This window comes from Podarcis cretensis (genome assembly GCF_951804945.1).
Source record: "Podarcis cretensis genome assembly, chromosome: 8".
NCBI classification, from domain to species: domain Eukaryota; kingdom Metazoa; phylum Chordata; class Lepidosauria; order Squamata; family Lacertidae; genus Podarcis; species Podarcis cretensis.
The window spans coordinates 21299973-21312385 of record NC_137177.1 but is presented as its reverse complement, the minus strand read 5'-3'; the positions used below and the strand labels follow the sequence as shown (position 1 = coordinate 21312385).

The 12413-nt window shown below is 46.2% G+C and overlaps 1 protein-coding gene across 3 annotated transcripts in view; it reads left to right on the top strand.

The window, feature by feature from the left end:
* KMT2B (lysine methyltransferase 2B) overlaps window positions 1–12413 on the top strand; it is a 64417-nt gene that overhangs the window by 18827 nt on the left and 33177 nt on the right. For all 3 annotated transcript variants that reach the window (XM_079985875.1, XM_079985874.1, XM_079985876.1), the window contains exons 4-7: window positions 1464–1577; window positions 1869–2031; window positions 3719–3965; window positions 5940–5995. In XM_079985875.1, coding sequence (XP_079842001.1) covers window positions 1464–1577; window positions 1869–2031; window positions 3719–3965; window positions 5940–5995 — 580 coding nt within the window. The remainder of the gene's footprint in view (window positions 1–1463; window positions 1578–1868; window positions 2032–3718; window positions 3966–5939; window positions 5996–12413) is intronic.

Below are 12413 nucleotides of genomic sequence, written 5' to 3'. Positions count from 1 at the left end.
TATGTGTATGTCGCTTTCCCAAAATTAAAACAGTGCTCGAGGTGGCTTGCAATGTGAAAACATTTCATAACTACAAATATAACAGAAGTCATAAACAATTAATGAAACATCAAAAAGTACACATTGAACAATTTCCATGTAAATCATAAGAAGATCTGAAATAAAGAAATGAAAAATTAGTATCAATGACCACAGCAAACCTCCCTTCCCCACGAAACCTGCTAAGTAATACTCCAGCCAAAGAGTCTGTTCAACAGCCTCAGCTTTTGTAACTGGAGTCAGTCAGGGCCCTGCCTTCCCAGGGCAGGTGGAAAAAGGCCTGTAAGGTAGGGAGCATGTCTTCCAAAACTCACAGCTGAAATGGTCTCCACAAAACACACACACACCTGAGATCTGATCAGTTGACCACACACCTTCAAGCCTCTGATTGTAATCTTAGGAATGTAACACTAGCTTTTAAAAGTCTGAAAGCGGAGAGTTTCTGGATGCTGAATTCTGCATTGTAGATTATGTTCTGTGCTTGACTCTTACTTGGGAATACCTTTTCTACTTAAATCTGTGTCTAAAGAGTCTGGAGTTGTGTTTAAATAAGCTAAACCTCATATTCGTTGAACAACCAGAATTTCTAGGTAAGCGAAATTCTCCATTTTGCATTCAGAAAGCACTCTTTGATTTTATTACATTAACATAAAGAGCAAGCGTACATAAATGCATGTGCTTCTATTTTGAAAGCTTTGTTTCTGGTTGTATAATTAATGTTGCCCCCCCCCAATAGTTTTGATTTTTGTGTGTGTTGATGTGGTTTGGGGAAGAAAAGCCGAGAATCCTGAAATAGACCAGTAATGCATTGCAGGGGGTTGGACTAATTGACCCTCAGGGGTTCCTTCCAGCTCTACAAGTCTATAAGTGTGGGGATGAAGGAGGGAGGGAGAGAAGCTGAGGCTGAAGGTGGTGATTGGAGTACAGTAGCTATACTGAGAGTAGAAGTCACACAGCTCCCACTGAAGCACCTCTTGTTTTCACAAGTCCCATGCAAATGGCCTTCACTTTTAGGGAGCCAAGACTGTGGGTTTCCAGTGTCATCTTTGTTTTGCTTTTTAAAGAGAGTCTGAATTTTTAGTACCAGCCATTGGACTGTCCAGTGCTTTGTAATGCAGTTAGCTAACATGGTGCCCTCCAGAAGTTGTGGACTATGTCTCCCAGCATCCCTGAGCATTGACCATGCTGGCTGGGGCTGATGGGAGTTGGAGTCTCAGCAATATCCGGACCGCACCATACATATAGGCATGTTGTTCTGTGTTTGTGCAACTGGCATCACAGATCAGTTTCCACAAACACATTCGCAGGCTGAGAGCTGCAATTATGATGGGGAGAGGCCAGTGTTGCTTGGGATATTTGGTATATGCAAAAGGAGTCTCAAATGCTAACTAACTACCTTTCATCTGTGTGTCTCTTCTCTATAGGGGTGTCAAACAGTCAATACTGAGCTCTTTGAGACTCCAAAGGTCCCCGTTAAGCAGGAGGTGACTACTGAACTCAAAGTGGCAGAAGAGGACAGGAAAGAGGACAGGAAGCAGGTAACTGGTGCCCTATTTGCATGTGTATACAGTGGTGTAGCTGAACTCCAGTTAGTGACGATGATTCTGGTTTCCAGAGCAATGGGTCCTATGTAGACACGGGTATCCTCTGTGCAGATTGCCTTTCTTGGCCTGGCCTGCCAGTGGCTTTTAGCAGTGCAGTCCTTCTCTGTACTCCTGGCAAGCGCCGGGTGGTACAGGTTCACTGAGAACTGGGGGGTGGTTTTTCAGGGCCGGCCCTGCTGTTTACCATTCATGCCCATGGCCGATCCTAATTCTCTTCCCTTGCAGGGCCAAGAGTCCCCCGTGCAGGGCCCTCGGATCAAGCACGTGTGTCGGCATGCCTCAGTGGCCCTGGGGCAGTCTCGTGCCATGGTGCCAGAGGATGTGCCGCGCCTCAGTGCCCTGCCGCTGCGGGAGAGGGAGGAGATCGCTGCATCGCCCACAGTAGAGGGTGAGTGGTTGTGTGGGGATGCCAGCTTGAAGCATTCTTTACGCTCTGTGGCCTCTTTTTAAGGGGTGAGCATGATAACTTGAGGAGTGTTGAGCTGCAAGATCACAGGGCTATTAATGGGCGCACTAATATGTGGCACCTTCTTCTGTAGCTATGTGGCAAAGATGTTTATTGATCCTCGGTGGGATAATCAGGGGAGCTATAAGGAAGACTGGAAAACCAGTGTTAGCTCTGCACAGATCCTGGAGAGCGCTGCCATCATGCCATATTCAGGGGACACTGGTTTTGGCTAGGACTGATGGTAGAGCTGGGCAATATATCAATATATTGTCCAAAACCGGTTCGAAGTCCGTATCGTTCTATCGCTTTCATAATTTTTCACCTGGCAATATATTGCAAATCATGATGTATGTTAGGGCTGGGCGATACAGCATCCAAAAATGGTTCAAAGTCCGTATTGTGATACCAGTTTCATAATTTTTGACCTGGCAATATATCACGACTTATGATGTGTATGTGTCTGTGCTATGCAAAAATCACAATGTGGAAAAAAAACCGTGAAGGCAGCCTTTGCTTCTACGTAGTCCCATCCTTATTTCAGACATTGTGGTATATCAGTATATCACGTTGTTTATCTAGTGATATACCACAATGTTGAAAACCAGATACAGTTGTAGCTTGGATCCTGAACGCCTTGCAACTCGGAACGTTTTGACTCCCGAATGCCGCAAACCTGGAAGTGAGTGTTCCGGTTTGCGAACATTTTTTGGAAGCCAAACGTCTGGCGTGGCTTCCACAGCTTCCGATTGGGTGCATGAAGCTCCTGCAGCCAATTGGAAGCCGTGCCTTGGTTGTCAAATGTTTTCGGAAGTTGAACAGACTTCTGGAGTGGATTCCATTTGACAACCAAGGTATGACTGTATTTCTCAGGCCCAGTTGATGGAGGTGAGGGGCTGGGCCTCCTCCAACAGAAGCCCCATGGGAGGGCACTTTCATCCAAACAGTTCCTCACTCCAAACCTCATTGCTCAAATTCCAACTTTCTTCAGGCCTCAGAGGTTGGTGCAAAGGCTCCTGGGATTGCTGGGTGCTGTTTTCGTGCCTTTTTTGCCCCTTCTGGGCTCTTCTAGGCCCGTTTTGTCATTTTAAAATTGACTTCCGTGCATTTGTGCAGTTAAACATCAATCAGACGCACATAGATGAGGAGTTGCCTGTACTTTATTTGGGAGGAGTAATTCCATACTTAAGCCTTTAGTTTCAAAGTGAAAATGCAGGAGCCTTTATATGGGCTGAGTTCCCTTCTTGCCAATAGCACACAGTCTTACCTAATTAAAACTCCAACTCTTTGGAAAGCTATTCGCCAGTGGAACAGTCTCCTTTGGGTGATTGTGGACTCTCCTTCCTTGGAGGTTTCTAAGCAGAGGCTGGATGTCCACCTGTCATGGATGCTTTAGCTGAGTTGGGGGTTGGACTAGATGACCCCAGAGGTCCCTGCCAACTCGACGGTCCTATGATTCTCTGACCTAATAAATGAATCAGATCCCTTTTGTGGCCTGGTCCTTTTTACGTTGGCTGCACTGAGCTTTCCTTGAGCCCACAGAAATATTTGGGTGACATACAGAGATGTTTTCTGGGGCCTCGAGATGGAGCTGCATTCCGGTCATCTTTTTGAACTTTCCCTTCCGCAGAGACCTCCTCAGCCTCAGAGAGCGAAAGCGGCCACCAGAAGCAAGTGAAGGCAGATACTGCCGTTAAGGCCGCGCCACCCCCTGTGCGTCGCCACGTCTCCCACCATCACCACCACGGCAAGAAGAACAGAATGACGCGCTGTGGGAAGTGCAAAGGCTGCCTGAAGCTGCAGGACTGTGGGGAGTGCATCAACTGCCTAGACAAGCCGAAGTTTGGCGGGCCAAACACCAAGAAGCAGTGCTGCGTGTGAGTATGTCCTGGGGGGTTCCCAGTTCTTTACTGAATTTTGCCCTCCGGCTTCTCTCTTCTGTGCTGCTTGGGAACTGGGAGCTATGACCGAAGAGTTCTCTGCCCAGCCAAGAAAGTAGGTGACGTCCAGTGGTTTTGTGGCTGAGGTTAGGTAGATGCTGGAGTTGCGCAGTTCCCATGCAGAGCTCGGTTTTGGCTGCAGAATCTTGCCTGCTAAATGCCTTGGCAGCCACTACTTACAGAACAAGTTCCCGGGCCTTAAGGCAGGGAAGATAGGCCTGTAAGTGTGTAGACGTTTGCCCCATTTCGACAATGGAGATTTGCATACTACAGCAGCTTGTCTCTTGTTGGATTGGGGAGCACAGGTGCATATTTGCCCAACCACGTGCCAATTCCAGTGAAGTCTGGAAGTGGTTGGGTGGTTTGCTTATTTAGCATACTTACATCCCGCTTTATAGGAGTTGTAAAAGCAGCTTACGCAGGATTCTTAAAATAAAATGGCGCCCAAATCGAGTGGAAGAACAGAAATAAAATGGTGGTGCCCATCCGGAATCAGGATATTTGGGCAGTGTTTCCTGCCCTCATCCTTATTCTTCCCTTGCACTATATTTGGTAGCGGCTCCCATTAATTTCTCTTGAAATTCCATTAGGGAACTCAATCCTCAGCCTGAGAAAGGTTCCTCACACCTCACCTAATCATGGTGAACTCAACAGCTTCACCTTCTTGCATGCAAAGGTGAGCTGTTTGGTTTAATCTCAAGTTGAGGTATCTAAACAGCAGTGGTAGAAAGCAGGGACTAGCAACTTTTTTAGGGGGTGGGGAACCTGGAGATGTGCCACAGGCTTGGGAAGCTGCATCCCCCTCTCTTAGCTTGAGTCATCCTCAGAAGGGTGGACAGGTGTCAAGGAGGATGGGACTCCTGTGTTTTTAATAGCTATGCAGAAGAGGTTTCTGAGCCAAGGCAATTCTGTCATGCAAGAAGGTGAGAGGATCGCTATCTGTTATATGGGCACTAGGCTCCCCCAGGAACCTATTTATAGAGCACGCGTCCTGATTTGCTTGTGGGGAGGTTATATGACAATGAGCAACCATCCTGATGTGCTTGTGGAGTGGTTTATGCATCTTATTCCATGATGCATTTTCCCATCCCTCCCACAAAATCCCTCCCACAAAATATTAGTAAATCTGGAGGCGCCTACTGTTTCCCATAGCTGCGGAGATTAGAAGCATGTTATTTTAAAACAAGGACCTGAGTTACTATGGGCTACACTATGCATTTGTACATGTTATTGCTTTGTTGTTTTGCTTTACTTGTTTGTATCCTGCATTTTATTCTGGGAACTGCCCTGAGATCTTATGATGAAGGGCGGTATAATAATAATAATAATAAATAAAACAATAACAACAACAACAACAATAATAATAATACAACCTCAGTCCTGTAGAAAGCTCTTCCAGCAGAGATTCACCAGGCACCTTCTGTTTTAACCTTCAGGCATTAGCTTAAACTTCTCCTTGCTACTAGGCTTATGCAGACAATTAAGAATACATCTTCTGTAATTGATAGATGATAAACTGTGTGCATTGGGGGGAGTTAATTTAAAAAACCACATGTATTTTATTATATATGCTGTAAACTGCTTTGATATTTTCAATGAAATTGCAGCATACAATTCTTACAAACAAATGAATGCCACTGGCAAGAAAAGAGCCTTTCCTTTCTCAGATGGGGCTTTCTTCCCCACTGAGGAGTATTTGGCCAGCTGTCCATCACTGCCGGTGTCTAGCTCCACAGTCTTCTTCTATCTGCTTTGAGCAAGACTGCGTACTGTGGGCCTGACCCTTTGCTGCCTTGGTGGGAGGGTGTGGGCCAGAGCTCCTTCGGCTCCTCCTACGCTGGTGGACCGGATATGAGTTTCTTTGTGGCTGATTTCTTTGCTCTGACCATGTCATGTCTGACTAACTGGCAGGTATCGGAAGTGCGACAAGATAGAGGCGCGGCGGGTGGAGCGGCTCTCTAAGAAAGGTAACGATTGAGTGGCTGTACATGGGTGGACTGATCATGTGCTGCTGTGAGTTGGCTGTGTGATTATGTGTGGCCTCTTCCTTGGTGTCGTTATGATACGATATGATACCTTTATTGTCATTGTCCCATACAGAACAATGAAATTGAAAAATCTACATAAGACATTCAAAAACCCCTAAAAACTCTGAAACCCCATTTTAAAATACAGTATACTATAGAGACTCCTTATGCTGCGTTTAGAACCATTTGCGTAGAAACTGTTTCTCAGGCGGCTAGTCATGGTCTTTATAACCCTATACCTTCTTCCAGAAGGCAGAAGCTGAAAGAGATCATTTCCGGGGTGCGTACTATCCTGCGTACTGCAATCTTCTGGTCCAAGGGCTCTGTGAACATATTTCTACCTGCGTGTAAACCTTTTGGGTCCAGTCCCACATATACAGTGGAGTAGGGGTTGGGTGCAGGAGTTCTGTACTGAATACCCAGCCATGAAATGCAATAAGCACTGGTTTCTACATCATGATGGAATGGATGATGACATTCAGCACTTAAAAGACATATTCTTGTTCTAACAGGCTTTTGATGTTTAGTGGTCCGTCACTTATAAAGTTTTGTGTTAGTCTGGGCTGCTGTTTTCATTGTCGTTATCTGTGCATTTTGAAACTGTGTGTTTTGATATATCTTTAACTGTTTTTATCGATATGACCAGCTATGTTTGTTTTATCTTCCTGTAAGCCGCTTTGGGCAAAACCTTTCTGTGGGAAAGTGGGGTGTGTGTGCAAATGGACTTAATTCTTCTGCTACTACTTACTTATTGTCCTTCGCATTGTGTATTGGTGGGTTATATTTTGCAAATTCACGTATTAAATTGTTACATGTTGTTAAACAAGCTCTGTTTTGTGGAGAAGTTGAAATTCGGTGTCAAAGCCTCTTTCAGAGACTGGGAAGAAAGGTTGAACCTTGTGGATATTGGGGGGTGGGGAGAGAGAGAAAAAAGAATGGGGTGTGTAGTGCCAGTCTTGCATTTAATGACTCTCCAGGTAGCCCCAGATTGCCAGAGAAGGGGCAGATCTCCCTGTCCCTCCACCATCAGGGCACTTGGTGGAAGGAAATATTTTTAGTAGCCTGCTAAGAGTCTAGTGGGCTGCATTTATTTCTGTGCTGGCTGCAGAGAGGAGGCTTTCTCCTCTTCTCCACAGCTAGCATACAACTAAAGGTTGATAGTAAAAAGAAATCATAGGCTAGTGACATCTGTAGGCTTCTTTACAAGTCCAATTCACAAGCCGTGGTAACTGCACTGAAGGGAAGAGTCCTTCTCCCACAAACGTAAGATACTCTGCCTGCTTCCAGGGGATTTGGGGCGTTCCCTTTAAAAAAATGTTTCCATGCATCATTGACCAGTATACCTTTAGAACCGGGAAGTCAGGAACACATCTTGTGTATACAGAAAATAAATAGAATATTAATCAGACTGAACCCACTGAAATTTAATCGGCATGTCTAACTTAGGTCTGTTAATTTCAGCAGGTGTGCTCTGAGTAGAACTGACTTGAATGTAACCATCTGTGTACAGGATTTGTGCTAGCAGGTCCATCCTATATCCCGTGGCTTCATTGCACTTGTGCAGAACTCGAGGTGCTCTGTTCAGGTGGCTCCAACCTCACTTGGTGCCAGTGGATACTTCTTCCATAGCGCTGTAGCTGCTTTTGATCTCTCTCACTGGGATGTGCCTCATTCGGTTTGGAACAGAGGTAGCATCCTTGTTTCGACCTTCAGCGTGTAGGAGGTTCCAAAGCATCCTTCAGTAAGCCTCTAGTGCTGCTTGTTAAGGAGTATCAGAGTTGTGTGTATGTGTGTGTGAAAGAAAGAAAGAAAGAAAGAGCTCATGTGGCCACATTGATATATTGCGGCTCCTTTTGCAGCTTAGCTGCCTTCTGTGCCCTGTGGAAACCTGTGCAGATGGCATCCAAGCACGGTAGAAACCGGGCTCTTGGTGATTTGCTCCTTAGCAACTCTGATTGTTCATTTTAGGGACCAGCTTTTCATTTGGCTGATTTAGATTTGTAGCCTGTCCAATCCCAAGAGCTCAGGACATATAAAAGAGACAAAGAGAGAGAGAAAGAGAAAGGCCTGCAATGCTTTGCTCCATTTTTTAAATAGGATAAGGGACCCCGACCATTAGATCCAGTCGTGGCCGACTCTGGGGTTGCGGCACTCATCTCACTTTATTGGCCAAGGGAGCTGGCGTACAGCTTCCGGGTCATGTGGCCAGCCTGACTAAGCCGCTTCTGGTGAACCAGAGCAGCGCACAGAAACACCGTTTACCTTCGTGCCGGAGCGGTACCTATTTATCTACTTGCACTTTGACATGCTTTTGAACTGCTAGGTTGGCAGGAGCAGGGACCGAGCAACGGGAGCTCACCCCGTCGCGGGGATTCGAACCGCCAACCTTCTGATCGGCATGTCCTAGGCTCTGTGGTTTAACCCACAGCGCCACCTGCGTTCCTTTTAAATAGGATAAAGGTAAAGGTAAAGGTACCCCTGCCCATACGGGCCAGTCTTGACAGACTCTGGGGTTGTGCGCCCATCTCACTTAAGAGGCCAGGGGCCAGCGCTGTCCAGAGACACTTCCGGGTCACGTGGCCAGCATGACATCGCTGCTCTGGCGAGCCAGAGTCGCATACGGAAACGCCGTTTACCTTCCCGCTGGTAAGCGGTCCCTATTTATCTACTTGCACCCGGAGGTGCTTTCGAACTGCCAGGTTGGCAGGCGCTGGGACCGAGCAGCGGGAGCGCACCCCGCCGCAGGGATTCGAACCGCCGACCTTTTGATCGGCAAGTCCTAGGCGCTGAGGCTTTAACCCACAGCGCCACCTGCGTCCCTTAAATAGGATACTAACATCCAAAAAGTGTCCTGGAATTTTATTAAATTACAACACTTCTGTAACAGTGGCTCTTTCTGCAAATTCATATTTGAGTTCCCGTTTGGAATCTGCCTTTACCTTGCAATAGAGGAGGGGACCCGGGGATGGGTTGCCTCTTCCATTCACACCACCGGGAAGGAATATGTAAACTGAGACTCAGTACCCTCCTAGTGGGATGGGCAACCCACTTCCTTGGCTCCTCTCCTGCTGAGCTCCACCGCAGGACTGGGGCATGTCCCATTGTGAGAGATCAAAAGCTCTGCAGGCTGGTAACCTCTTTTCTTCTTTCCTGATCATTCCTGTGGGTATTGTCAGATCTATTAAAAAAAAACCCCTCTAAACTACGGAGATAGGGGTCTCATTGCAAAGTAAGGCACCTCTAATCATATTGAACATAGAAAGCAGCCTTATACAAGGGCAAATGTACTTGTTTACGATGGCTTTCTCCAACTTGGTGCCCTCCAGATATTGCAAGTCTACAGCATCCCTGACCATTGGTCATCCCTAGTGGCACTGGTAGGAGTTGTGGTCCAAAGGATCTGAAGGACACCATGTGGTCTACTCCAGGGTCTCAGGAATAGGTCTTTCTGATCCCTTTAACTGGTGACACCAAGGGTTGACCTAGTGACCTTCTGTAAAGTAGGTGATCTACTGCTGAGCCTATCATCCTCCACTGAGTAGACAACAGCTTAACTTACTCACGACTTTGGCTGTATGCACACTATAACAGTAAAACACATTCTTTCCCTCAAAGGATTCTGGGCACTGCAGTTTACCCCTCACAGAGTTGCAATTCCCAGCAGTCCTTAATAAACTACAGTGCCCAGAATTCTTTGAGATGAATGTGCTTTGAAGGTTAGTGTGTATGCTGCCCCCAAGTCTTCTTTGACTCCTGTGTATATTGTCTGCAGGTGTCATTGCACTGAAACTGAATGGGGGCTGTTTTTCCTAGATCAGGGGTGGGGAATCTCAGTCCCACGAGCCAAAAGTGGCCATTCCTCCTGACCCACAAGATTCATAGAATCATAGAATCCTAGAGTTGGAAGAGACCACAAGGGCCATCGAGTCCAACCCCCTGCCAAGCAGGAAACACCATCAGAGCACTCCTGACATATGGTTCTCAAGCCTCTGCTTAAAGACCTCCAAAGAAGGAGACTCCACCACACACCTTGGCAGCAAATTCCACTGTCGAACAGCTCTTACTGTCAGGAAGTTCTTCCTAATGTTTAGGTGGAATCTTTTTTCTTGTAGTTTGGAACCATTGCTCCGTGTCCGCTTCTCTGGAGCAGCAGAAAACAACCTTTCTCCCTCCTCTATGTGACATCCTTTTATATATTTGAACATGGCTATCATATCACCCCTTAACCTCCTCTACTCCAGGCTAAACATGCCCAGCTCCCTTAGCCGTTCTTCATAAGGCATTGTTTCCAGGCCTTTGACCATTTTGGTTGCCCTCCTCTGGACACGTTCCAGTTTGTCCGTGTCCTTCTTGAACTGTGGTGCCCAGAACTGGACACAGTACTCCAGGTGAGGTCTGACCAGAGCAGAATACAGTGGCACTATTACTTCCCTTGATCTAGATGCAATACTCCTATTGATGCAGCCCAGAATTGCATTGGCTTTTTTAGCTGCCGTGTCACACTGTTGGCTCATGTCAAGTTTGTGGTCAACCAAGACTCCTAGATCCTTTTCACATGTACTGCTCTCAAGCCAGGTGTCACCCATCTTGTATTTGTGCCTCTCATTTTTTTTGCCCAAGTGCATTACTTTACATTTCTCCCTATTAAAATTCATCTTGTTTGTTTTGGCCCAGTTCTCTAATCTGTCAAGGTCGTTTTGAAGTGTGATCCTGTCCTCTGGGGTGTTAGCCACCCCTCCCAGTTTGATGTCATCTGCAAATTTGATCAGGATGCCCTTGAGTCCATCATCCAAGTCGTTGATAAAGATGTTGAATAAGACCGGGCCCAAGACAGAACCCTGTGGCACCCCACTAGTCACTCTTCTCCAGGATGAAGAGGAACCATTGATGAGCACCCTTTGGGTTCGGTCAGTCAGCCAGTTACAAATCCACTGAGTGGTAGCATAGTCAAGACCGCATTTTACCAGCTTCTTTACAAGAATATCATGGGGCACCTTGTCAAATGCCTTGCTGAAATCAAGGTAGGCTACATCCACTGCGTTCCCTTCATCTACCAGGCTTGTAATTCTGTCAAAAAACGAGATCAGGTTAGTCTGACACGACTTATTTTTCAGAAATCCATGCTGACTATTGGTGATCACAGTATTCCTTTCTAGGTGCTCACAAACTGTTTGCTTAATGATCTGCTCCAGAATCTTCCCTGGTATTGATGTCAGACTGACTGGCGGTAATTATTTGGGTCCTCTCTTTTCCCCTTTTTGAAAATAGGGACAACATTTGCCCTCCTCCAGTCTGCCGGGACTTCGCCTGTTCTCCAGGAATTCTCAAAGATGACTGCCAGTGGTTCTGAGATCACATCTGCCAGTTCTTTTAATACTCTTGGATGCAGTTCATCTGGCCCTGGAGACTTGAATACATCTAAACTAGCCAAGTATTCTTGTACTATCTCCTTAGTTATTCTGGGCTGTGTTTCCTCTGCTGAATCATTTGCTCTAAATTCTTCAGGTCGGGCATTGTTTTCTTTATCGGAGAAGACTGAGGCAAAGAAGGCATTGAGGAGTTCAGCCCTTTCTGTGTCCCCTGTTTGCATTTCACCATCTTCTCCTCTGAGTGACCCCACTGTTTCTTTGTTCTTCCTTTTGCTACGAACATACCCATAAAAGGCTTTTTTGTTGCTTTTAACCTCTCTAGCAAGCCTGAGTTCATTCTGTGCTTTAGCTTTTCTGACTTTGCGTCTACACGTGCTGGCTATTTGTTTGAATTCCTCTTTGGTGGTTTCCCCCCTTTTCCATTTTTTGTACACATCCTTTTTTAATCTTAACTCAGTTAAAAGTTCTTTAGATAGCCACCCTGGCTTCTTTAGGCACCTTCCATGTTTCCGTCTCATTGGTATTGCCTGAAGTTGTGCTTTTACTATCTCCCTCTTAACAAACTCCCAGCCATCAAGAACTCCCTTTCCTTTTAGTATTACTGTCCATGGGATCTCACCCAGCACTTCCCTAAGTTTTATGAAGTCAGCTTTCTTAAAGTCAAGAAATTGAGTCCTAGTATGCTTGGCTGCTCCTTTCCGCTGTATAGTAAACTTCAGAAGAGCATGATCACTCGCGCCTAATGATCCTTCCACTTCTACCCCACTAACCAGGTCATCAACATTGGTTAGGACCAGATCTAAAATGGCTGTTCCTCTTGTTGCTTCTCCCACTTTCTGGACAATGAAGTTGTCTGCAAGGCCAGTGAGGAATCTGTTTGACCTTATGCTCTTGGCTGAGTTTGACATCCAGCAAATATCCGGGTAATTGAAGTCCCCCATTACTACTATCTCCCTTCCTTTTGCATGCTTGGCCATCTGTTCCAGGAA